Source organism: Podarcis raffonei, chromosome 3, assembly GCF_027172205.1.
Source record: "Podarcis raffonei isolate rPodRaf1 chromosome 3, rPodRaf1.pri, whole genome shotgun sequence".
Taxonomy (NCBI): domain Eukaryota; kingdom Metazoa; phylum Chordata; class Lepidosauria; order Squamata; family Lacertidae; genus Podarcis; species Podarcis raffonei.
In genome coordinates this window covers 71,141,304-71,169,144 of record NC_070604.1, presented here as the reverse complement: position 1 = coordinate 71,169,144, position 27,841 = coordinate 71,141,304, and the positions used below count along the sequence as shown (strand labels likewise).

The window sequence follows — 27,841 nt, the reverse complement described above, 5'->3', positions numbered from 1 at the left end:
CCCTTATTCGGGGGGAGGGGAAAAACATTTACAGAATTTAAGGGAATGTGTGTTGAAATTATATATTGTTCCCTCTTAATTAACAGCAGCAAGCAGCATTCAGTCATCATTTACACAGGCAGAAGACGCTCAGGTGCAGCCTTAGAACACCTTCTTTCTCAAATTACTTTGCTCTTCCAATACAATTATATAGAATTATGTCGGTCTCAGAAGAAGCTGAACTGGTGTGCTTAATTGCAATCACAAAATCAGATAACTGAAAAAACTCCTTCATTTAATTCAAGTCACGTACAGTGCTGAATCACAATTGCAATTCCTACCCACCACCTTTCAACCCCTGAAATGGGAAAACAGAAATTGAGGTTTCTCAAGGTGTTGGAAGTGCCAAGCAGATTCCAATCAGAGTAAGTTTGGGATTGAATGACGTTGGGAGCTGGGGCATTTCCTCTCTCCCCTTCTCTGCAAACACGGTTTGCAAATGTCAAAATAAAATTATTTGGGAGTAAAAAATAAGCATCTCAATACTATATTCCATGTAAATAGTAACTATGAGGAAATCAAAGTATTAGCTGTGACAGTGCACAAGAAGCTCCCCAAACAATCTGGTCTGGAGGCATCCCATCACAACTGTTTTCTAAAAAGAGGGCAGGGTACACTTTGAGTTTACAAAATAACTCTTCCCTAAAAATTGTATTCTCCGCCCTCTCCCACTTCAGTTTTTGGTTTGTAAACAGAAAGGGAGAAACAGGAAATCCTTCCACAGAAGTCTATGATCAGTTAACAGTAGACTCAGGAAAAAGATTTTCAGGGGGGGGGGGAAGAGTGTCAAAATTGCTTTTGTTCTCATAGAGCAGGTCACTTCTCTGAAAACTTCTCTGAAAACTTAATCACTGTCCGATTCTTCCTTGAATTTGGCTCTGATGGCTTGGCCGTTCTGAAGTGGCATTTCTTCATAATCACTCCTGTCCCCCCCAAAAAAGAGATAATCAAGAACATCTTAAGACATAAATAGCATAAAACAACACTTATTCTGGGCAAGTAGACGAAATTAGTATGATCTCAAAAGATTTGTTATTCTTTCAAACATGAACCCTCTTCAGATAGGAATGAAAGCAGTATTCTTTAGCTTCCTTCCATTCTATCTAAAGAGTATGGCTTCAAAATCTGACCATACTGGAAAGTTGGTATAGGGAGCTTGCTTTAATTTTAGTGTTCAAAGCAATTCTCTTATTTTCAAGGCATCCTCAATGTAACACTGACGGCTCAGTTGGAAGTGTACACTTGTCTTGCTTGCTGCTGAATTCGAGACAGGACCAAAAGATGAGGAAACAAGCAGGGACACAGAAAATAAAAGCAAAACTCCATGGGGAAACAATCCCCCTGTAATTATTCAAGCAGCTGAACATCCCCACAGTAAGGGTTGTTGCATAGCTGCTTACACATAGAACAGGCTCAAAAAGAATAAGGAAGCAAATTGATACTCTTTCTGCCCCACACAAAGATTATTCATATGTTGGAAAGGGTTGGGGTAGAATTTGCAGCTGCACTTTCCAATACAAACTGTCATTACCCTCAAAATTACATTATTTTTGTAAACTGGTGCTCAAAAACTTTATACTTCTGAATTAAATGGCTAACAAGTTAGATAAATAATAGTAGGCACAATGTCTGTCTTAGCACTTGCTTTCCCTGCCACACGTACATTTCACTCACGTGGCTTAGCTCACAAATTCAGACCTCGCTCCCTAGAACGGAGCCCTCTCACCTTATAACCAATTCTGTGGCTATAAAACTCTGCGGTCACAGAGGCTATAGAGAGATGTTAGGTCATATGTGAGCAAGTGAGCACCCTGGGACCAGAGCAGAAGAAGAGCCTGCTGGACCAGGTCAATGACCCATCAGGATGCCAATGAAAGCATCCTATTCTCACAGGGGACAACCAGATGCCTGTGGGAAACCAGCAAGCAGGATTCAAGCACAATAACACTCTCTCCTCGCATGGTTTCCAGCAACTGGTATTCAGAAGCATTACTGCCTCCAACTGTGGAGGCAGAGTATAGCCATTGATAGCCCTCTCCTCCATGAATTTGTCTCGTCCTCTTTTCAAGTCATGCAGGTTGGTGGCCATCTCTGCCTCCTGTGGGAGTGAATTCAAATCACTGCTCAGCCAATGAAGCTCACAAGAGATCTACTGGCCTTTCACTCTCTCTCAGGCCAACCTACCTTGGTAAATTGCCATGAGGATAAATGGGGCAAGGGACCACATATGCCACTTAAGTTCCATGAGGGAACTAATGGAAGCTTTTTAAAAATGTTTGACCTCATACTATTCCTACCACAAGTACTAGATTCTTCATCATTTGCTTCCAATATACATCTATCACCAGTGACAGGGCAGTCCTTTTTAAAAGGAAACCTCCACGGCTTATATTTTGTAGAATATGAGAAAAAATATTAAATTAATACTACTACTGTAAGCCTTACGTTACTTACCCATAGATCACATCATCATCTGAGTCGTTCAGCATAGAGAAGGCAGGATTATCTTTCAGCTGAGACTCTGAAAGGTTTTGCAAAGGAAAAGTTCACTTAACAAGGTATCTCTCCATTATAGGACCTTTTCAGTTCAGCTTATTTGAACTTTCAGAAAGCTTTCGATAGTCAAGATGAGTCTTTCAAGAGAGACAATAAGCCTAGCATTTTGGGGAGGAGGGGAATACGTCTTCTTATGGAGCACCATGGAGGGAAGCAAGACTCTGCCAGAATGGCGAGTGGTGACAGGTGATGGGAGCTTGAAGACAACTTGTGGAAAGCCACAAGTTTCTTATGCCTGCTCTAGGGCTTAAATCCAAATAGAGATAATACCTGAATATGACATGCAACCTTTTTGCAATAGAATAGAATATGGCGGAAAAAGAGGGGGAAATCAAAAGCCGAACTGAGGCCAACTTACCATACAGGGCATTTTTTGATGGTGAATATACGAAGGCTAATGTGTATAAATAGAAGTTCAATAAGCCGTAGAACGATAAGAATTCTGCAGGTGGTAATGGTCAAGGATATCAAGCAAAACAATTCAAGATGCACACCTCGCAGCACACAAATGTCATTCTCCATATATATGTAGGCAGCTAACCTGGACATGGTAAAAACCCTAGCAAAACATCTAGGAAAAAGTTATCTCCAGATTTAAAAGTCAAATCTGCTTTACAGCTGCCTCACCTATAGATAGTGTCACAGACGAAAGCAGTGGTAATGTTCAAAACTGCCCCAACATACAAAAAGCTAAAAGCCAGTCTGTCTACTAAGATCACATAGAGAGGCTCTCCTTCACATGCCACCAACATCTGAGCTATGTATGCTTGGGATGCAGGAGAGGGGCTTTTCTGTGGATGTGCCATTGCTTTGCAACACCCTGCGCAGCCGTGCTTGCTTTGCCTACGCTTTGATGGCCTTCATTATATAAGGAACTACAGTACGCTAATCCCTCAAACAGCCTGACATAGACAACTTGACTGCAACATCTCAGTACCACGATGTCACAATAAAAGGATATAATTATGATAATGGGTCGACAGTTCAGCCACAAAGTTGTCTTGCAGAACCTGGGCTCCAAAACGCAGATAAAGTATAACGATGCTGCAGTTAAGGGAGAAGAAACCAAAAAGCCACTAAACATTTTGTAATTACTTTCTAACCAGAGTTAAATGAAACATTAAATTAGTGCTGGGGCAAATGTTAAAAAGTAAAGGTAAAGGTAAAAAACCCCTGACAGTTAAGTCCAGTCACGAACAACTCTGGGGCTGCAGCACTCATCTCGCTTTATTGGCTGAGGGAGCCGAAGTTTGTCCGCAGACAGTTTTTCTGGGTCATGTGACCAGCATGACTAAGCAGCTTCTGCTGAAACCAGAGCAGCACACGGAAACACCGTTTACCTTCCCAATGGAACGGTACCTATTTAACTACTTGCACTTTTTGGCGTGCTTTCGAACTGCTAGATTGGCAGGAGCTGGGACTGAACAAAAGGAGCTCACCCCGTCACAGAGATTCGAACCACCGACCTTCCAATTGACAAACCCTAGGCTCAGTGGTTTAGACCACAGCGTCACCCACGTCCCTTAGGGCAAATGTTAGCCTTCCTAATTACCGTATTTTTCGCTCTATAACACGCACCCGACCATAACACGCACATAGTTTTTAGAGGAGGAAAATCCGTAGGCATGCCACCCATAGGCATTCCCTCCATAACACGCACAGACATTTCCCCTTACTTTCTAGGAGGAAAAAAGTGAGTGTTATGGTGCAAAAAATACGGTAAATCTACTGTCAATGCAGAGGAACATCCAGATTCTCAAAAGATGAGTGCATGGGAGGGGATGCAGTTGTGGGAAGGATGTGGTAATTGTGCCAATGGAAGTTATTATTTCATATATTTATATACCACAATACCAAAACAGTCTAAGTGGTTTGTAAAAACCAAAAAAATATTACATGTATATATGCCAAGCATAATGTATCGGCATCTAATATAGTCAAACCTCGGTTGTCGAACGTAATCCGTTCTGGAAGCCCATTAGGTTTCTGAAATGGTCGACAACAGAGGCATGGCTTCTGACTGGTTGCAGGAGCTTCCTGCACTCAAGCGGAAGCTGCGTTGGACATTCAGCTTCCGAAATACAGTGGTACCTCAGGTTACAGATGCTTCAGGTTAGACTCCGCTAACCCAGAAATAGTACCTCGGGTTAAGAACTTTGCTTCAGGATGAGAACAGAAATTGCATGGCTGCACTGCGGTGGCAGCGGTAGACCCCATTAGCTAAAGTTCTACCTCAGGTTAAGAACAGTTTCAGGTTAAGAACAGACTTCCAGAACGAATTAAGTTCTTAACCCGAGGTACCACTGTACATTTGAAAACCAGAGCATTTACTTCTGGGTTTTTGTCGTTCGGGAGCCGAAATGTTCCAAAATGGAGGCGTTTGGGATCCGAGGTTTGACTGTATGTGCTTTATCAGAAATGTGTAAGATGCTAATCTGCACCTCAGCAGAATGATTTCTGTATCTAGCACCTTTCAGAAAAGAATTAATATCTTACCTAATGACGAGAACTACAAACGTCAACGCAGTCAAGAATTTTAGCCTGAGATCTGCGGAAAGGAGAAGAAAAATGGTTATCTGAAAGTGAACACAAATATCTCGCTGGAAGAACATTGCCATGCAGCAACCATGACTGGCACAGAACAGAGCTTACCGACATAGGGCATGTTACGGAGTTCTGAGCATGCCCTGATTATCAGGAACAAAAGGTACAAAATGTACACAGCTGCCACCACAAGGAAGAAGATTTTCATACCCTGTTACAAAAATATATACAAAAGTTTTAAAAATATTATGATGATGATGATTATGACAACATTTCTTTCCTATGCTTCATGATGAGGTCCACGGACAGCTTACAAGAATGTAAAAATACAATATCAGAGACAGATAAAACAAATTACAGCCATGAGAATGGGATGGGCCCTAAAATATATGTCTCCAGTGTCAAAGGTGCATATCCAGCCTTTCACTCAGGCAAAAGTGCCTTTAGATGAAAGCCTTTACTTTTGAATAACCATGGCTAAACTTAATCCCAGTCAGTATATGCTTCTTGGATAAGAACAGTTTTACATAATTTCCAAAATGCTGGTCAGGCTAAACATAGGGATGTTGTGCTATCAATCCTGTTTCTCTATGTGTTTTCCCTGATTTGCACACCTAGTGCACTGGTGGTCACACGCTTTTAAAAGAAGCTGAGAACAGTGACTTTATAAGTCACTTCATTTTTCCTGTTCTGTTTCATTTTCTCTTAATACAATTATCTCCCAATATTTATTGTGTTGTATTAAGACATCCTCACATGATCTTAGAAACAGCAACTGGACTTCTAGGAATCTAAATGAAAGATATAACTGATGACCAACAAGGAGTTATAGTTTACAAAAGTGGGCAACCAAAGTCTTTCAACAAAATCAGAATAATAGAATTGTAGAAGGGAAGTTGGAAGGGAGTCCAACCCCTGCAATGCAGGAATATCAACTAAAGCATCCCTGGAAGATGCTATCCACCTCTACTTAAAGACCTCTAAGGAAGGAGAGTCCATCATGTTCAGAAGGAGTCTGTTCCAGCGCGAAGCAGCTCTTACAGTCAAAAAATTATTCCTGATGTTTAGTCAGAATCTCCTTTTTTGTAACTTGAATCCATTGGTTCAGGTCCTATACTCTGGAGTGGGAGAGAACAAGCTTGCTCCATCTTTCATGTGACAGCCCTTTAGAAACTTGATTTTGTTACATGTGAGATTCTCCTAATTACAAGAATCTGTGTGAGATGGTTTTTTGCAAAGCTGGTAGGCTTTGGTTGTGATCAGGGGAATCTTACACGTAACAATTTCAAGCTTCTAACACTGAATTTAAGTGGGTTCTCACCATTCTTTTTCTGAAGGTTCTTCCAGGGATATCAGAAGTCCCTAGAAACTAAATGTAAGAAAACCTACAACCAATATTTAAGTGACAGCCTGTTACCTATCTGTCAGGGAACTGCCATCGGAGCCCGAGGGAGAGGGAGGGCTCTCCAGAGGGGTTCCGGAGAGCGTCCGGGGAGTGAGAGAAGCAGCCCATCTTCTGGGGAAGGAATTCAGCGTAGCACCAGTGGAGAAGGGGGGCAGATGGGGGAATCGGCGAGGTGGCTCCATGACTCCTCGCCGGAGACCAGCGGGGAGAGCACGGGTCCTCCGCTGCCCACACCCTCCCTGCGCAGAAGGCTTCCGCGCAGGGAGAGTAGGCGGTGACTAGGCGTCAAAGAGCTTCTTTGCTGGAAGAAGTTCAAGAAACGCCCACTGACGGATTCTGCCAGCGATTGAGACAGCCATGGGTGAGTGGCTGTCCGGACAGAAAGGGTTCACCCAGGTAACCTAGCCAGGTGTGGTGTCGATTTACGCACGAGCAACCCCTAGAACCATTACACTATCGTTTTGCAGTTGTGTCAGCATAGGACATCAGCTGGACAGATGGATCAAAATAGCTCAGTGTTTTTCAAAATCTGATAATCCACACAGCATTTCTCATATAATCAGAAAGGATTGTTCACACTAATTTACCTGAAAGTTGTTTGTGTCAATCCCATACTGGTATGTTGGGTCATGTAGTTCATTGACACTAAAAAATAATAATAAGACCATTTAATGTAAGAATTTGTATGCATCATAAAACTAAAAATAAATCCATAGAAACTAACATGTTTAAAAAATTGGCCATTTCTTTCCCCTCAGCTTAATAAGATACAGATTTGGACTCTCTCTACTACAGTTTCCAAGAAAAAGCCAGAAAAAATTGATTCCAATTTGAGTTTGTAATTATATTTTCTATTTATGCAGAACTGAGAAAGCTGGAACAAACACATTCAAATACACATACACATAGCACTAGGAAAATGTTTTTAAATCCTATGACTACTCAGAGCTGAATAACGTTTGCCACTTCTTGAGTATCCAATGCAGTGCTTACCCATGGAAGAAAATAATTCCTCGGCGGAATAGGGGAGGGAGAGAATTTTCAGTGATTCCTCCTTACCATGAAGGTTCCTGGACTCCCTCAATCTGTTCCAGAGGGTACCTCAACTACAAGGAAAGTGGGCTCTCTCTATGTAGTAGGAAGACTTCATATTCTGATCATATGCTAACAGACTGAATAATCTATGCAGCTAAGGAAGACTTTAGTCAGATCTCAGGATACAAAGCTATCTCCCAATATTTACTGCAGTTTCAACATGTGCTTTACATTCTCCAAATGGTGGACTTAGTCTTTGCTTTTACTAGAGGAAAAGCAAAAGATAGGAACTATTAAAAAAAAATCCTGCTCTCTTATTCAAGGCTATTTAGTGATCAGAGAATTTAGTGATCAGAGAAGGGAAAAGAGGAAAGATGAAAAGAGAGAAGTTACTCACGTCTGCCATATTCCTAATGTAACAGAAGCCAGCCACAAAAGACCAACAATAAGGAGTTTAGGAAAATAGAATGTTATGCACCTCCTTTCACCCTAACAAAGAAAAGGATAAATTAAGAATATTAAACTTGGTTTTCAGACATCAGTTAATTTACAATATTGTGAAATATTGTTGTACTTTTTTTGGAGGGACAGCAGCAACAAATAGTTTAATTTTGAGAAACTCACACAGAGTTTCTGGGTGGAATCCAAACTGGGGATGCATGCAAGAGGGGAAAAATAATTCATAAAGTTCATAGGGTATGTGTAGGCTCTCTCTAATCTACTTGGCTGGGAAAGGAGGGGAGAGGCTGAACTACAGCTTTCTGAGTTCAGCAGAGGAAGGGAAGGATTAAAAATGCTACAAATAAAGTAAGTTTAACTTGTTCTTTGACAAGTGAGACCATTTATTAACGTTATTTATTCCTTTGGTTTAAGATTTTTCCAAAACTGTTTATTTGGAATAGGTTTTAATGGGTGACTTAATGAGTGTTTATCCAGTAAAAAGCAGTAAAGCGCACACACATATTCACAGAGCAAGAGATAAGTGTGAAAGGTAGAATGTAGATAGGATTGAAATATGTGTCTCTTCCTGACCTGCACTCTGATCCCATGGTAGACACAGAGCCAAAACAGCAGCAATGCACATAAGAACAGCGACTGGAAGAGGTCATCTAGCATTCCAGGAAACCAACTGTTGATTAGGAATGAGAGGGGGAAAAATGGATCTGCAACAAAAGAAAAAGTGTCACAAGACAACCACGGAAAATGTTGTTCCACTCTGCACTTGGGCACTCTCTTGCAGCCTAATTGTGTGTCAGAGCTGCGACTCAACAGAGCCTTCTCAGTGGCTGTACCCAGACTATGCAAATCCTCTCCTAAGGAGTCCTGTCTAGCTCCCTCTCATATGGACTCTAGCCAGCAGGGAAAGAGTTTTGGCTTTTTCAAACAGGCCTTTAGCTTGCCAAACTGATATTGCTTTCCTGAAACTCTATGATGGTAGATGGCGAAAGCCAGCTGCTGTTTTTTTAATCTGCTCCTGTTGTTCAGCCATTCTAAACCATTGTATTGTATTGTATTTTTGTAATAATTTCCCGACCCCCCCCCCTTTGCTGGCTGCCTTGGACACCTGACTGTGGAAAGGGCAGATAAATAGCTATTTTTAAAAGCTAGAATCAGTGAGAACTGAAATTCTCCCATGCTGGCCCTGGGTGCAATCCAACTGGTACACTTGTACTCACACAAAAGGCTTTTTTAACCAGCAGGTGCCTCTGCTAACAGAAGAGGGGGGTGATTTTTGCCAGCCCCCTGCAGTATCCAGTGCCCCCAAAATTCACTGCTGGAAGTTTTTTTTGGGGGGGGCCACCTGAGGGAATTGGCAAAAATTGCAGAGGGGTGAAACATCCTTCTTTGAGCACAAGGGCATCGCATGGATCCTGCTCTTCCCCAAACTTATTTCAAAAGAAAGGGGCTTGTATTTATTTATTTTTCCTTTCCTCCCCAATCTCACTTATGGGACGAGGGCGGGGGGGAATCTGCCTTATAAAGCATGGCCCCAGGAGCCGATCACAGCATGATGTAATACATATAAATACCATTATAGAGCAACAGCAGGGGGAGGAGGATCGACATCCACTTCTGCTCTATTCCCCAATCTCGCATAGAGAACTTGCGCAGGGAGTGTGCAAAGAGACACTGCAAAGGAACATAAAAAATAATAATCAGCGAAGATTATGCAGTACCCGTTTGTCTTCAGAGAAAAAAGGAAGAATGGCGGCAGAATGTAAGCTGCGGCACATGGGCTACATTAGGCAGCAAGTTCTGCAAGGATTTCTTGCACTTCAGAGAATAGGTTGGATGATGCAGCCCCAGGAGAACAACAGTGCCCCCAAAACCCAGCGAACAGGAACCACCTCAAACCATGTTGGGGAGGCATCACATACCAGAAGACCTCAGTGTCTTATATTTCTCCTTGTATTCACTTCACTTTTCTTACCCCGTAGCACTCCCTCTTTTGTATCCCACCTATGTCTCTGGCCATTATCCTTCCATCCCTCTAGCAATGAACTCTCCCTTCCAGAGCAACTTCCGTATCTCATACAAAAATAAAACTGAACAATCGACACTCACTGTGACGATGAAAGTAAGGACCACAAAGACAAATCGGAACCAGATTTCCACTTGAGAGAAGGCTGAGTTATAGGTTTTCCACTGAAAGAAAGAAATTAGAATATTAACAAAACAGCTAAAGGAATGTAGATGGCATCAGTCATAATAGTTTATATTCAGTATTTTATTACTCATTTATTTATCGGTGTGATGTTCTGGATTTAGCACTGGTACCAGTATATCTTGTGGGTCTAGCCACTGAAACTTCAAGGGGAAATAATGTGCCCTTTAATATTACAGTCAACGCAAAGATTTACAGTTAAAACTACACTTTCATTCTACGTTTGCCTTTACTTCACTTACTGTGAAATTGTAATGCTTGATTGGAGGAAGGTTTTCAAAGGCGACAGTGATCTCATAGCGAGTGTAGTTCAGATAACCAAGATGGACCACAATAAATTCAGCACATTGCTAGGAGCACACATTGGAAGAGGGGAAATTGGGAGGGAAAGGGAAAGAAATTCAACAGTGAGAACACCATACGCACACCAAGTACAATCAGGTTTTTTTCTTTCTGGGCTTTTGAGACATTTAGGGTTGGGCCAACCACTGCAATAAATGAGTTAGCATATCAGAATTGATTTAATGGTGAAATTCAGTTAGAGTATCCCTGCCTTTTTGCATGACATTCCCTTAGACTTCTCTGCTGTTTGTAACAGCACAGTTGCCCTAAGCTCATAAGGCAAAGGAAGAATAAAGACTCATCTGGGACCTCTAGTTGCATTCAATGGAAGTGCTGCTTGGTGACCACTGGATTTCAAGGAAAACTAACAGAGCAAATACAGAAACTGTTGATTAACAGCTGTAACCTTGATTTGATTTGTGGATTCCAGAAAGAGGATCTGGAGGTTCATACTTCTAAAACATGCTCTCTGCAATTCCTCACTTTGTTGTTAACAAGAAACTAAATCAAAAAATTCATCCACCTAATATAATATAGTCAATCCTGTCTGGCAACAATTTTCCAGGACCTCCAACAGAATTATTGCCCGTGACTGCTTCTCGAAATGCAACGTTTTGAATGTGGGGTCAAATACATTAGCTGCTATTTTGTTTATGGATTTCACCAACAAAGATACTTCCTCACCTTGCCGCACCTCTCTATCATGCTTTAAACCACAGAAATAGCTCATCTGTAAGAAATGGTACATTGCCATTACCTGTGCACAGTTCAGCGTCCTTGTTCGGTTGTGAAGTTCCTTGTTAAAATACCTGACGCTTGCATTCTCTATTACACCACTTATTGTAACCAGCATATTGAAGTTTTTTTTCAAGCCATTCCATTTGTTATCTGAAAAAACAAAAGTCCATTCAGATGCTACAATTTATAGGCTAGAGTAAACATATATATATATATATATGAGATAACAGATGCAGTAACAACAAAAAATGAATGGATTCTGTAACGGAATCAAGAGTACATTCCAACCCTCAATAACAACTGCTCACTGAAGCTAGTACATTGTGGTAACAAATTGCGTTGTTTAACTACGCACTGTGTGAAGCACTGCTTCCTTTTATCTGTCCTGGTGACCTTACATTGTACAGGCAGGCAATATACACACATTTCTATATATGGTTGATATATACATAATTAATATAATCATATAAGCTAAGTAACACTTACCAAAACGTTGGTCCAACTCCACTACACATGTCAGCCATAACTGCTGATTATAAGTAGATAACGGCGGTGAACTTAAATTAAATGGCCTTATCTAAAACAAAATGGAAGCAAGAGTTAAACCACAGTCATTCATTTTACAATATTAGCTTCTCCAAGTTTTGTGAGCAAGTTTTGTCTGTGAGGTTGTTATACTATGAGATTCCACTGGGCTCCATTTTACCCTCCATGCTATTTCATAACTATAAGAAACTCCGAGAGGGGTTATTGGGAGATGTGGACTGAGATGTGGTACAATCAGTATGTGGATTACACCCAGCTTTCTCTCTCCTTTTCTTCAAATCCAGACGAGGCAGTGGGGGTTCTAAATCAGTGCATGAGCAGAGTAAAGGACTGGATGCAGGCTAATCTATTCTACCAGGGGTTCTCCAGAAGACTGGCAGAAATCTTGCAAGCACTGCTACATCAGAACTTTAACTGAATATTTTTGGGATTGAATCTGGGACCTTCTGCATGCATAGAATGTGTTCTGCCACTGAGTCATGGCCCTTCCTCATCAACATGCAGCACAGCTAAAATGCTTGTTGCAGGAAAGGTGCAGATACTGTCTCCTTGCTCATCGTGTTTTCTAGAAGAGCAAAGCAAAGTGAAGGGATTCTTATAAGGCACAGCAAAAAAAACTAGGACACGATGAAAAAGTGCTATCAATCAGTTCTTAGGCAAATGAATGCCTCTCTTTTCTGTATGTCACGACTGTGGCAGGAGCTCGGAGGAGCATCCATACCCTCTGTTGATATCATTGAGATTAGACTGTTCAGTATGGCTACCTGCAGATGACCTTTGAACCCCACGCCCTACACAAGGTCTGCAGTCTAGGTTCTGCTTCGCTCCACAGGGTCCTGAAAATGCCCCATGTAACATGACCAGCTCAAGAGCTGATGGAATAAGTCCTAAGGCAAACTCCCACAGACCTAGGAAGGATTATGTGGAATACACCAAATACTTGAGGCTACGTGTGAAATTCAATGTTGTGCTCTTCCTATTGTTCCAGCTAACCAGGTGAAACGACTCTCCCTCTCCTCCAACTGCACACAGTTCTGGGGGTTCTCCCAACCTCCCTCTCGGAGCCCATTTCATGGGGCTCAGGTGGGAGTATGAGAGGAAAGCCCCACTGCACAAGCATAAGTCCTGACAGGGCTTGTTAGGTGAATCCCACCCTGAAATATTTGTGTGTCAGAACAAGCATGCACAATCTATAAACAGTATAAGAAGACTTACCTTGGAGCCATTGTTCAACTGAGATTTCACTTGAAAGGGTTCAATGACATTGGGACCTATACAATAGAGACATGAGCTCAATATGCGAATACCTGTTGTAGCCTAAATTTTTTAAGATGACCTTTATTAGCTGAAAATGTCAGGAATGGCAGACAGATAGAGAATGTTAAATTACACAGAAGCTCCTGTTTTACACATGCATCAAAATTAAGGGATGATTTCTTATCCACATTGCCAATAGAATTCAATTGGACTCAGAGTCAAATTCCACATTCACATTACCACACACTACAGACTTCAAATGATCTTTAGACGTACAGTTCACCAAAGAACAAAACTGGACTATAGACTACATAGCCACAGACTGTTCTAACTTAGAGCACATTTTGGTGGAGGGTTGAATGGTCCTCCCACTTTTAAAACACACTCTATGCACACAGGAAGCGATATGCCAGTGAAAAGGGTACCAGCCTAGTTCCCCCCAGTATAGCAGCTTTTTATGAGTAGGTTGTTTCCTCTGGTGGGAGAAGAACAGGTCTATCAATATCTATTAGCCATGATAGCTAAATGGCATCTCGGTATCAGGGCTGGGGGACGTGCATTCCTCCAAATGCTATTAGACACCAACTCCCATCAAGCCCAGCCAGCCTGAACAATGGTCAGGGCTGATGGGAGTTTTAGTCCAACATCTAGACAGCCACAGATTCCCCAGTCCTGCTGTGAATTCAGGTCACATGCAGAATTCCAGATGCCAGGCACAAGAGACAGGAGATTTGATTTGCCTGCAAGAGAAGGTTTGCAACCAGATTTTCTTTTTGTAAACCACTGCAGCACAATGGAAGAGAGCAGCCTTGAGAAGGTTTCTATGATATCACAGTCCAGCAGCAGGAAGAGGGATTGCCCACTGCAGTATCTAGCAATGCCTCAGAAACAACTGGACTGAAATAATATTTGAACAATGGGAGCAGGTGGCATCTCTCAAGGCCCACCCTTCCTTCATGTTCATCACCACCCAAGGGTCTACAAATGCCAGTTTGCCACTGGCCAGAGGATCTTTCAACCTGCTGAGGGTAGTATCACAGAAAGCGTACACCCTTCTCTGGTCTGGAAAATATGCAGGAGCCCTCCCCAATGAAGAGATTTCTCAGTGCTTTCCAGGTGTCGCTGTGACTCAGTGCAAGAGGGAAAGCCCCTCAGCTCACTTTGTAGCTCAGAGGGCAGGGGACCAAAGGAACTCCCACCATCACACAGTGACTTTGGATCTTGAACATGGCGTGATCTCAGATGAGATCTTGCCCCCTACGTCTGAAGGGCAGGCTGGGATGTGTCAGCCACAATATGCGGACTTGTCTTTGCCTTGCAGAAAATCCTGCTCTTCCATACCGCACCCACAGCTATGCTTTTGAGCACTTATTCTGCTACAGTCAGGATTCTCATCTTGTTTTAAGAAACAGAAGTCTCAAAAAAGTATTTTTCTTTTTTAAAAAAACAGCTGGAGCATCTTTTATTGCTACGGAACGCTTTAAAAGTAAACTATGTATATCAGTAAATTGGGTTAAAATAAACCAGTCTGCCAACATAACAGAGTATGGATAAAGAAGCTTCAGCATCAACAGTTTCACCACAATATCAAAGGTCAGGTCCACCGTTCCAGTATGGTACAAAGTACCATATGGTGCTTGAGAGCAATTCTACATTAGCTCAGATTATTATGTAGCAAAACTATTGACTACACAGTTTCAGCAGAGAATAGAAATTTACTGAAAGCGGCACTCCAATCCCAAGTGCACCAAAGAAATTCCATTACAAGACACTTCTAAGTATGCGTGTTTAGAATCGCATGCAAGAAGCTTACGGGTTACTGTCTTCAAATAAATGTATTCAATCCAGAGTTTGTATTCTTTTCAACAAGTGTTTTCAGCGTAGACTAGTCTCTGTACTAAATATGTAAATAACTTTTGAATACCCCAGCCAATAGAGAATAATCAGCGGTGGTCAACCTATTGTGGACTGGATCGCACTCCCTAGTGAATCTTATTTGGAGGGCAGGATAATATCTATTCAATAATAATGAGAAATTAGAACTGGAAGTGAAAGCTTCTGAACTTCTTTCCTCTATGTCTGTGCTGAATGGAGACAGGGGAGCAAAGGAGCCTGAGGCTCACTGTGGCTCAGTCGCATCATGACGTGCCAGGAGTGGCTCACCTTTAGGGGGCTTATGGCCGCACTCTGATGGCCTAAGGGTGCATGCCTAAGTTTCATGGCCAAAGTGTAAAAGGGGCTATGGTGAGAACTGCAATTCTTAAGCTTGCCTTCGGATGATTTTTTATTATTCATTATTAAATTATTAAACCTATAAAAATATAGGTTTTTTTAAAGACACGTTTTGGGGAAATTGGGTGTGTGGGTGTGACAAAAATCTTTTCATATCACAGAATCTTAAAAGGGGTTCTCTGTGAACAGTCGGGGGGGAGGGAATAACTTTTAAAAACGGATGAAGTTGGGGAAGACTAAGGGGCAAATAAGCCTTTTGCATTATGGGAGCAGTAGAAAAACAAGAGGTTTTTTGGGGGATAAATATTAAAAGTTTTAAACAGTTTGTATTTAAAAATGAAAAATTAAGTGACACGTTTTGGAGAGTCTTCCGGGGGGGGGCACAAAAGCTTAAAGGAACAGCTGCCAGTTTGTCCCTCCCCCTGGTATAAACCATAGGTTACAGTGATGTTCAAATGCAGCCACTGATTAGCATCAATACAGCTACCCTCTTATGAATAGGGAGGGAGGTGGAGAGAGAGCTTGCTGGAATTATCCTGCTTGGCAATGTGACTAACTATATACATACATGTTTTGAGTGTAAAAGCATTTCTTTGAAATGTACAAGATTTTTATAATACATCATGCACACATTTTTTATTATGGGCGTTAGCCTGGTGTCCCCATAGTCACCTTTGATTGGACTTAACTGTCCAAGGGTCCTTTACCTTTACTCTTTTTTTAAGCAGCCATATGTGCTTTACCAAATCTAAGCAAGCACACACATTTGGGTACGAACTGCTATGCAATTTCCTCACTAACATTTATTTATAATATGTAAAACGTAGTCCCCTCGCTTCCCCAAGTGTTTGGTCTGCATGGGCTTTTGCTTTCAATTTCAGTACCATCCCTAAGATACAAGTACAGTGGTACCTCGGGTTAAGAACTTAATTCGTTCTGGAGGTCTGTTCTTAACCTGAAACTGTTCTTAACCTGAAGCACCACTTTAGCTAATGGAGCCTCCTGCTGCCGCTGCACAATTTCTGTTCTCATCCTGAAGCAAAGTTCTTAACCCAAGGTAATATTTCTGGGTTAGCGGAGTCTGTAACCTGAAGCGTATGTAACCCAAGGTACCACTGTACAGCAATGTGGAGCTGCAACTGATGACAGTGTAAGTTTTAGCATTACATTTTGAAATGTCTCAAGACCTGCAGTTTGACCCTGGCTGCTTCCTGCAAAAGTATCAAGCCAAATAAAAAAGGTCTATCACATCAAATGTTTTTAAGCAGTTCAAAAGCTCAATTTGAAATCACCAAGAAATTGGATGAAATACCAAAATGTCACCTTAAGAAAAGAAATCCACCAAAAGAATCACTTTTACTAGTGATTACACTTTTACTAGTGATTACTCAACCTCTCCATAAGAAATCGAGAAATCACAATTGAAAGGCATATCTCTCCAAAGGAAAGAATGCTCAAGCCTGCACTAGCCACTTCTAACAGTACATAGTACATTTGAGAAGGACTATCAATGGCTGGATAAAATTGCTTCAAGGAGCAGCAAGCTGGTCCTTGACTACACTGTTTGCAGTTATGTTTTACTAAAGTCTAATATAATTTCAGGACGCAGATTCTGGACTATGTATGGCGAGAATGGAGACACAGGCTAATTTGTAACCTTGCAGTGGTCATGGATAGGACAACATAAAAGGCAAAAATGGCTCCATGGCTGGGGCTAGTGGGTAGGATCTCTGCTCCTTGTCAGTTTTGGGTGGTGCCAGCTTCTTTTAAACACTTGATAAATTTCAATCCCCACCACCAACTACTCATTAGAAACCTAAGGAAGGGGCACAAATTCAAGCTGTATGTCTTGATAGCAAAACAATGGGAAAGAATAGGAGGCAAGTAAATAGAGAAAACAATCTTTAACCAAAAAGGCAGAATCTTACCTGCAATACCTATTAAAACGGTTAAACCAAAACAAATGAAGAATACAACGAAGACCAAGACAAAGTGGCGTTTGGACAGCGTATATAATCGCATCGGGGCCAACCTGCAAACAAGGAGAGAAAGAACAAGTTAGCAAGTTTCCCACACCAAGTATCCAGTTAAAAACACTCTATGTTTTGTTTGATAAAATGTGCCATCAGAAAGTGGAAGGCTTTTTCGAAGGCTGTAGCCCTATACACAATTACCTGGGAGCAAGTATCATTAAGCTGAATTAACAGGAACCAGGACCGGCTTTAAAGTGATGCTTAGATTAGCAGCATGTTATCATTCTGACCACATAACCCACACACTGGTGTGCCCCATAACAGAACCTTACATATAGCTAAGCAGGTGGTACAAGCAGGCACATTTGTATCTGTGGAATATTGGTTATATCTTCTCAAAGTTGTCATAATTCTGAAATGTATGTGCAACCTTTTTTCTAACTTATATGCTACAGATATGCAGTAGTTGCGATATCAGCTGCTTAATACAACTTGGTAACAAGAGGGATGAATCAACATTTTCCACATGCACAGTCATGAACTGACATTAAGATTGTGCTTGAATCAATAGGAAGGCAACGCCAAGATACATTATGGAGCAGACTTTCAAACAATAAACAGTTTGCAATCTATAAATTAACCCATCTACAACAGGGCAAAAAACAGGTTGGACACTCTTAGCATTCAGCCTATTGGGAACTCAAAACAGGACTAACATGTTATTTTGAAACACTTTCCTGAAGTTATGCTTTCCTTGTTGAATGAATGCTTCCACTTCTGCGTTATAGGTATTCAAGGAAATCGAAAAGCATGTGAAAATACATAGGTAAGAAATTAGGACATTTTTTTGGTAATAAATAGCAATTCACAAAAAGAGGGGGGAAAACATCATCTAGGAAATTATCTTCAAACTCAGCAGCAGCAAATATGAGGCAAAGGAACCAAACTGCAAAGCATGTAGTGAGAGTGAGACTGTCCCTGATAGAAGCTGTTTTCCTTTGGACACCCACCCAACTGTTTTTCTTCCAATTGGGTTCCTAGAAATGGGGGTGGGGATGATTGGGGTGATCACAGAAAGAAACCAGCAAGTGAAGTATATACACCCCGTTTCCCCTGCAAGTTATCCCCATACACCCTGCTTACGCCGGATTAACTTTATTCCACCTCATAAGTAACGTAAACAAGATCCAGCCTGATTTTGCACTAACCGTCCGTATCTTTTTTCACTTAAGGACAGCAGGACAAGAGCGAGGGAAGGGAACGCAAAGTGTGCACAAGTCTGCGGCTTGCCTCTTTTTCATACCTTGCAGGCACAAAATGGTTTATACCGACAAAGCCGAGGTTCAGAGAGCGCAAAATGCCACTCAGTCCACAAGCTGCCTTTGGTTAGCTTCCTCCCATGCAATGTACAAAAGCAGAGCAGAGATACACTGCAAGAAGGGCTTACAGAACTGCTGCTCCAGATCAGCCATGCAGGCCAGCCAAGCTGCAGTGAAAGACAGAGGGGAAAACCAACACCCTCAAAAGGCCACGTTCCAATCTGATCCAAAAGGGGGGGGAAATCGTTCCTAAGGATGTTAGACTGAACACAACATATCCACAGGTTTAACCGTCCTTGATTTACCTCTGATGCAACAGTCCTAAAGAGAGAGGCGTCTTAACCCCATCACTCAGCAGCATCAGAGAAGCAGGAGAGAAAGAAAACAGAAGATTTAAAGAAGGGAAAAGAACTATCTAGCATTCAGTTGGAGCACATGTAACCAGAAGTCGCATAGTACACCCGTACCTCTCCCAGGATCAATTTAGTTTGGGCAATAAAGAAGCAGGAATATTTGTGACTTAAAACTGTAGCTGGAAGTTCTAAGACAGTGTCCTAGACAGTGATGTGGGGCTGGGCGGGGGATTAATTTCAAATCAAGGTAATTTGCATCGGAACACCTTTTGTTGCCCTAGAGCAGTGATGGCCAAACTTGGCCCTCCAGCTGTTTTTGGACTACAACTCCCACCATCCTTAGCTAACAGTGGTCAGGGATGATGGGAATTGTAGTCCCAAAACAGCCAGAGGGCCGAGTTTGGCCATCACTGCCCTAGAGAGTAATCCAATTCAGAATGCTTATTTTACCTGTATTTAGCAAACAAAGCTAAACATTTGAAAACACCAAGGTTGCCTAATATTGCATTTGCAGTTGGCGTCTATTCATTGCTACTACTGAAATTATCAAATGGAACCTTTTTTCATAGAAAAACAAAGAACTGGAAAAATGTGTCCCTTAAAAAAAAAAGTCCGCCCCACATCACTGGACCTAGCAGCCAGTTTCCCCACTGGCAAACAAGTATTCAGTTAGAGTCCACCCCCCTCATTTTGCCACACCTCCCATAATTAATTCTTAATTAAGTGCAATGAGGTTTTCTTCTGGGTCACATGCTTATGGTCAGGCTGTACGCTGCATGAAAAGTGTGCAGAATGACATCTTAATGTGACAAGGCAATTCACATTATTTGTTTTACTGTGTTTACTTCCTGCAGTACCACCAAGCTTTCTCCAAAAGTAAAACAAAGAAACACAAAGAGATTTTCCTGTTGATCATGCTAATTATTGGATATCTGAATCTTCTCCAACATACTTGAAGATGTGCAGAGGTGGAGATGTAACTAAAGCAAGCATATCGCAAGTGAAGCAAATCAACTGCATATACCCTGAAACGTAGTGACTAAGAAGTTGAGCTGTGTACCAGAAAGTGTGGATCTAATCTTACCTCTGGTTGCTACAAGAACTAGTACTATTAATAGCAAAAATTAAAGAAATTCGTATAGTGCTTTCAAGTGTTCAAAGCACTTCACGTGCTTTATCTAGTTAAAATCCTTATAACAACCCTGCAGGGTAATTCAGTATTATTTTCTCCCATTGCAGGCAGCGGCCGGAGGCTAAGAGAGAGTGGCTTATGACCAAGGTGAGCTATGAACCTGGAATTTCCTGGTTTGTAGCTGAGACTCTATTACCCACTATGCAATAGTTTAAGTAAAGCTCTTTCAGCACATTAAAACACTATATAAATGCTAAAATATTACTCAATTCCTGAAGAACATGTCAGGTACCATGAGTTTTCAGTCCAGCGTGTTGTCTAAAACTTATCTACTTTATTCATGGGACTGGTTTTCAAGCAGCCATTGTGAAAAACTGCTGGGGACAGAAGGTACGTAATACCACCTCTTACAGCCATGGTCATTTTGAGACACTGGTTAACTTGCTTGCTATGGCAGAGATTCAGTATGCAATAGAGAAGCAACCCAACATTTAAGTTGATTTTTCTACAGAGGAATCAGCCTTCAGATCCTCAGCAGGAAACACAAAAAGGAGAGTCAGTTTCCTTGAAAGGAGAGCAAGGAAATGATCTAGGGGCCTTGAATCATAGCTTGTGTGTTTGTTTTAAGAACTTTAGAGCCAAAACCAGTTTCGTGAACTTTTGTCCACACATTTTATAAAATTGCTTCTGATAATTAGGCAGAGAAATCATTCCGTTCTCTCTAAAGGTCACAAGCAGAAAATAGGTATTATTTATTAAATGTATTAAACTGGTATGAAGGTTGAGGAGAAGCAAAAATCAGAAGCACCCTGAACTCAGCTTATTAAACAGATCTTTCCTAAGACATTTGCAAACATTGTAAATACCACAGCAGTCCTACTAAGAATTAGTTTCAACCTATCTCATAGACAGTTCATACATTTAAAGAAACAAGTACAAAGGAACAGCACTTCTCTTTAACGTGTGTGAATTGGAGCTTGAGGAAAGCTTTCATCTACAGGAAGATCTAGAGGGTCTCAGCTACTTTTTAAACTCCTGGATCTCAACACTGATAAAAGTCCACTTTAAATGCAATAGCAGAAGTTATAGAATCATAGAAGTGCAGAGTTGGAAGGGACTCGTAAGGGTCATCTAGTCCAACCTCCTGCAATGCAGGAATCTCAACTAGATTATACATGGCAGATGGCCATCCAACCTCTGCTTAAAAATCTCCAATGAAGTAGAGTCCACCACCTCTTGTGGGAGTTTGTTCCAGAACAGCTTTTACTGTTCTTCCCTGTGTTTAGACCAACTCTCCTTTCTTGTAACTTGAAGTCACTGGTTCAGGTACTGCCCTCTGGAGCAGGAGAAAACAAGCTTGCTTCATCCTCCATGTGACAGCCCTTTACATATTTGAAGATATGCATCGTATCTCAGTCCCCTCTTTTCTAGGGTAAACAAACCCAATTCTATCAACTGTTCCTCATAAGGCTTGGTTTCCAGACCCTTTAGCATCTTGGTCACCCTCCTTTGCACACATTCCAGCTTGTCAATATCCTTAAATTGTAGCACCCTGAGCTGAACACAGGACTCCATGTGTGGTACTTGAAAATGTCTTATCCTGCTTCACTGTAACATTTGAGCTAGCTTTTGTATGTCATTATAACTCGAGCCAACAACTGTCCAGACTCCAGCCTTTACACTGGCATGGCTTTGGGGTCGATGTGAGGCAACTCTCTTCCACTGAGCATTTCTGTCAAAAATAATTTAACACTACCCAGCTCACCAAATGCACAAAAGGCCTTAATGAATGGTACAAATATGACACACATGCTCAGCCATCTCTCCCTGCCTCTCACAATCACTAAGGGATAAAGGAGCTAGAGGAAAGAAGGATCCATTCCTCAAATGTTTTGTTTCTAAAATGAACGGTGCTGCAGCTGAAAGTCTGTGTCATATTCAAATGACACCTGTCACCTGCTGACCCAAGGCTCTGACACTAATTATAAAGGCAAAGGGGGTGGCGGCGACTATTCCACAATAACCAAGCTGTCTGTGTATGTTCAGGGGAACTGCTGCCTTCCCAGCTTGCTCCGATTTAGCTAAAATAGGGAGGTAGCGAGGGAGCTGTTCCCATTCTGCTCCGCTTGTGAGCACAGTTATTAGCAGGTCGCTGGGTTAGACAGAGTTCCTCGTATAGCCTAAGCCCCCCCAATTCTCGCCAGCCCCACAAGGCAGGGAAAGAGGAGCGTTTTCCTCCTCCAAATCTGAGCCTAAAGCACTACACGCTCCGGCTTATTACGCCGGGTGGGGCGGGGCAACACTCGCTCAGCAACCCGTGTGGTCCGGCCAGAGGAATAGGCTCAGGTCAGCCAGGGTTCCCTCCGCGGCCTGCGCAACTACCGCGCACCCCCCACCCCTCAGCGCAGGTCCCGCTACCCCCAAAACTCACAGATCCATATCCATGCTGCGCATGCGCGCCGCGCCGCCTCCACTCCGGCAGCGGGTCTCTCCCAAGCTAAGCGGCAGCTGCCCGCCCGCCGAGCTCCGTGGCAGCGCCAGCTGCGCACATCACTTCCGCGTGCGTCACCCAACGTGCCAGCTCCGCCTCTCGGGCGCTGTAGGGGGCGGGGCCGTGACCGGAGGGGCGGGGCCGCAACACCTCGGAAAACACCCTCTGAGCGCCTGTCAGTATAGTGTGCCCGTAGGCACCGAGGGTGTGCGCCTGCGCGTTGCTCCTTCTGCGAACGGCTGTCAGTTTGAAAGCCGCCGGGGCGAAACTACCTCAGGGCAGTTAGTTCCATGGCAGTGCGCCTCGCAAGGAGACATGGGAATTGTAGTTTTCAAGTCTCTCAATCACAAATACGCACACAGAGCTATCTCCCATGGAAAGAGAGGCATATATTTAGTTCTCAGCAACGCCACTCAAATCTTACCTTCTATTTCCCCACACATACACATACTTAAAAAAAATTAGTTCGTTTTAATAATCAACCCTCCAATAGCCTTTATCTGTCCTAACGGTACAAAAGGCGTGCCACCCACCAGTGATTCAGATAGAAGCAGGCTTTTCCTGGCTCATAAGATTGGACCTGGTAAATACTTAATTTCTAATTTTATAATACTTCTTAAGGTTTGCATCTCCGTTTTTATTATACAGCAGACCCGTAATTTACGATACAATCCCTATTAAGCACAGTGAAACTTAGCTTCTGAGTAAATATGTACAGAGATGTGGCTTTCATCAAGGGATAAGAGCTAAGACTGTAGGTAAAGGATGCAATTCTCATTTTGTTGAAGTCAACAGCAAACCTCTCACTGGATTTAGCGGAGCTGGATTTCATCCAGTATTACAAGGAGGGCTGTTGTTTTTTAATTGTATTTCTTTATGGCTAGAGTTGCTGGAACCTGAACCACATGGAAAAATAAAATTCCGCAAAGACTTTAGTTAGTAATGCATGTAGTATGCATAGGTAACGGTAAAGGGACCCCTGACCATAGGAACCATCTATTTCATGGAGTTCCACACAGAGGACATTCCGTGGCTTGTGGCTCAGGGGGACACCTTGCTCCTGTGATTTTGTCGAACTCTGAAAATTTTGGAAAGGTAGTTTTCTTCTTCATATGAAAGGGAAATCAGCTATTAGGTGGGAGAAAACCTGAATATGGGCAGAAGAAGGTTTGGGGAAGAATGAGCAAAGAACCCACAGCTCTTAGATCCTGAGGACTCATGGGAGAGAAGGTGGAGCCCTGATTATTTACATTACAACCCCATGTAACTACAAGAGGATCATGGGCTCTTTCGGCGGTGATGGGGTGGGGGAAATCCCCCTCAGCTTTTCCGGGCAGGGTGGTGGTGGAATATGATCAGAGTCGAGAAGAATCCCAGACCCAGATTCCACATTTAGAAAATGCCATCAGGAAGGTTACTCAAGCAACTCTTTCCCTTTCCCCCTTTTCCTTACACCAGCAACTCGTTCCCTTTCAGGGACTCTCTGAAGTGACTCATCAAAACCTAATCGCAAAAGAACCAAAAAGGGTAGCTCCGATGGAAGAAGGTAACTCTCCTTTCCCCAGCAGCCATATTGAAACGCTGGACCATCTCCATCCTTGGTACAGTACTGAGAAAGCGGCGGCGCGGGAGGGAAAAGGCTGTCGCAGCCGGCCAGGAGGAGGAGGAGGGGTGGGTGGGAAGGCTTCACTCTGCAAATCACGTCCCCCAAAGTGCGTGCAAATAAGGATTCCCCTTGGGATTGCTCATAAATGAATAGCTGCTTCTGAATCCTACCTGCTGTATTTAAAACTCCATTTTTAGCAGGGGTTGGCCAGACCGCTGATGCAAACAGCTATTTCCCTAGAAAATAAAGAGGCCTCTCTTTCCCTCTCCATCCCTCCGCGCGCTGCTCCCTTCGCCCCCGCTGCTCTTACCTGTAGTAGCGATCATCTTTGTAAGGGGTCAGGTCCTCTTTGATCTCCTTATAGGTCTCTCTGATCCTTTTGCAAATGTGCTTGAGCTCGCCGCAGAGCGGGTTCTCAAAGGCGGGGTAATCCGCCTCCATCCCGCACCCGGACATCGCGCCAGCCCCTCCTCACCCAGCCAGCGGCCGCGGAGACAGCAGCAACCCCCGGGGGCCCCGCTCTAAGCCCGCCGCCGCCTCCCGGGCTCGGCCATGGAGACCCCGGTGGCGCCTGGGCCTCGGTCTGGAGCTCCTCGGCGTTGAGCCGGGCTGCCGAGGGGGAGAGAGCTGCAATGGCCGAGAGGCCGCCGCTTGAAGCGACCCTCCGCTTTCCTCTCTTCCTTTCTCGGCAGAGCGCCGCCACTGGGCGCCGATGGGAGTTTTGTGGGCGGCGGCGGCGGCTCCAGGTCTGCTTTGGCTGCTGAAGCCCCATACATTTTCTAAGGGGACGCGGAGGGCTTCTCTTATTAAATGCGCGCAAAGAGCAGGCAAAGCGAGGCTGACCGTTAATTTATGGTGGTGGTGGTTGTTTTTAACGAGATAAAATCCCCATGGTCCACGGACCAGGTGGAGCTGGAAAAGAATCAGCACCGTGGACAGCGCCACTGGGGACTCGTGGCAAAATGGCCCCTGGGAAACTGGTCCCGTGATGTTTTTCAGGCACGTTTACACATGGCATGGTTTGAGGTGGGGCAGAGGCCCTCATTTGGCAACTCGGTATTCCTCGCAACCAGAGCGGTTTCTCCATCATCTGGTATTTTGCCCGATATGTTTGGTTCCTGCCCAAGGAAGCGCCAGTGCTACTGGTATATCACCTTTCAGCAGCCTTCAGACTGCAGGCAGTTCAGAACATGAGGCTTGGTTCTGCTTTGAGGAACACATTAGGGCGGCGTAGAAACAATACCTACAGCTGCCTGTCAATTTTAAAGCATCAGTTTCCAAGCAAAGACCAAGCAAGTGAGAAATGGGCAGTTCTTGAAACTAGTGTGTGTGTGGGGGGGGGGAGAACATAAGAGACCCACTGAATCAAACTAAAGGCCCACCTAGTATTTCTGTTTTCAAACTGGTCAACCAGATGCCCACAGGAAGCCCAAAAGCAGGGCCTGAGTGGTTCCCAGCTACTGGTACAAAGGCATATTTCCTTCAATAGTGGAATTAGAATAAAGCTTCATCCTCCATGAATTTGTCCTGTCAAACTATAAAATTCTGGCTCCGCCTACATTTCAAGTCTGACCCAAGTGGCAGAATCCTACCACTCCAAATAGTTGGCTTGCATTGAGAGCAAAACCAGAACCTGTGGCCTATCACTCAAGCTGCTGCTTATGTGCCCACAATTGAAAGCATAGAATTCTATAAATTGAATTCCTAACCCTTAGCAGCGCAGCCAATAAAACCTGTTCCCCATTGGGGTTGGAATTCCACCCTCGTTTGAAGCCCTGCAGTACCAAGTGCTGTGTCAGTCTTGCTGTTTGACAGAGTCTGGAGAACTGAGACCTTGCTGTTGCTGGCACCTCGATCCAATCTTCTGGGATTTTTATAAACTCTAAGGCATCAGCCTTACATAGTCATGTTTCTGGAGTGTGTGTGTGTGTGTCAAGAGTTTTAAAAGGGCTCCTTTCCAATGGCATCCAAAGTAGGGCTTCACTACAGTGATTCAGAGGCAAGAGCATATGGACTGTACCTGGTTCCACTTGAGAAATATGTGTTGCATCTGCATCCAGAAAGGTTGCCCACTAAAAGCGGGTAACAATCTTGTACCCCGGTACTTTATTTATTTACAGAAAAGGAAAATATGAAGGCTTTCTTCGAGGGAACACTGCTGTTCCTTGTTTATCTACTTTTAAGTATGAAAAGAAACACAAATCCCATTGGGATATCTTCATCAACTATCCAGAGGAAACTGGCTGTTATCCAAAATTTGTTATAGCCGAACATTATTACAAGGTTTCTGGACTAGCATCAAGCTGTAGGAATGACAGCAAGTGTGCATCAGAAAGAACAAGAGGCATCCAGATATGCAAATAAGAATAAAACAATCTGTTAAGAATATTGAGGCTATACATTGCATACTAAAACACACAAACATTCAAGATTCTCAGTGTGAGACAAAACACCAAAGTCAACTCACAGTTTCTCTAGTTTGCCAAAACTTTAATAAGCAACACCTGGACAACTCTTACAATTCCAAACCATCAAGGAAAATAGGGCAACTGACCCCATCTCAATCATGTAGACAGTCAAAATTTTGGACAAACCACATTTTTGAAAGGAAACAATTTAATGCTTTCTAGGTACCTTCTTCACAATCTATTACACAGGGCACATAACAGGAGAGGCAGGTCAGGGCAAGGTTCAGAATTACAATGAAAACCCAGGTCTGAATGGCATATTTAGAAAAGAAAAACAAAACAAAGGCCATTAAAAATACTGCAGGTGGTCAGATAAGTGTACCATTTTCTCTGCAGAACTGAGATCATCATGCAGGCTTTGCATGGTTAGGAAATCCATGCACCTGACTATATATTTTTAGTAAAACTTGGAAGAAAATAAAAATAAAACAAAAGCAATCCTCAAATAACATTTTTAAAGGCAAGTAATAAATTCAGAAACAATTACCAAAGTTACAGTACCCAAATAATGCATTTATAAACAAATGCAAAATTAAAAAATATCACCCTTTTTCAGTAAAGATTACAGTGCCTTTTCAACCCTATGTATCCCCATGCAATTCCACAATAATACAAAAAATTGTATCTACAACAAATAACAAGAGCTTAAAACCCTCCCCTGCTAAATAACAGGAGAGGATAAAAACACAGACTGAGAGGGGGTAGGGAAAATTAGAACAGAAGACCAAATGGAGACAAAAGAAAAGAGAAACGGACCTGAAATGACAAGAACAATGGTTATGACATGAGCTCATTGAGCACTATTTTAACAAAACACTGGAAATACAAGCATCTTCTAATATTTTTATCCATTTCTTAACACACTATTTCAATGCCTCTTTCAGTTAGCCATTTATAAAGACAGAGTAAACATTCAACAAGTGAAGACCTTCCTAACTCTCCAGAACACCTCGATCAGATTACAATCTTTTGGGTTGTATGCATTGGTTTAAACAGAAATCAAATTTATTAAAAGGATTGCATCAGATTTCTCTCTCTCTCCATCCCAATAATTTTGGTGTGAAACAACAATTGCTGCATAACATGGAATGCAATCTTAAAACGTATCCATTTTAGCCAATTCTTCCAATAATATTCTGA

The 27,841-nt window shown here is 42.7% G+C and overlaps 1 protein-coding gene across 3 annotated transcripts; it reads right to left on the bottom strand.

Moving 5' to 3' along the window:
* Positions 1 to 869: 869 nt before the first annotated feature.
* Positions 870 to 24,934, bottom strand: TMEM181 (transmembrane protein 181). Of its 3 annotated transcripts, XM_053382288.1 has the most exons (18): positions 22,568 to 22,695; positions 18,957 to 19,001; positions 17,288 to 17,391; positions 13,086 to 13,141; positions 11,811 to 11,901; positions 11,344 to 11,474; positions 10,487 to 10,594; positions 10,145 to 10,225; positions 9,610 to 9,709; positions 8,612 to 8,742; positions 7,977 to 8,068; positions 7,132 to 7,189; positions 5,248 to 5,350; positions 5,092 to 5,143; positions 3,557 to 3,639; positions 2,954 to 3,043; positions 2,494 to 2,560; positions 870 to 962 (listed from the first exon to the last, which is right to left on the bottom strand). In XM_053382288.1, the coding sequence occupies exons 1-18, from the start codon at positions 22,588 to 22,590 to the stop codon at positions 884 to 886; spliced, it is 1,494 nt and encodes a 497-aa protein (XP_053238263.1). In that variant the 5' UTR covers positions 22,591 to 22,695; the 3' UTR covers positions 870 to 883. The 3 variants fall into 3 exon arrangements, with proteins under 3 accessions (XP_053238263.1, XP_053238261.1, XP_053238264.1); XM_053382286.1 differs by lacking the exons at positions 18,957 to 19,001; positions 22,568 to 22,695 and adding an exon at positions 24,544 to 24,934; XM_053382289.1 differs by lacking the exon at positions 18,957 to 19,001 and having other exon boundaries at positions 22,568 to 22,694.
* Between the last annotated feature and the right edge of the window lie 2,907 nt (positions 24,935 to 27,841).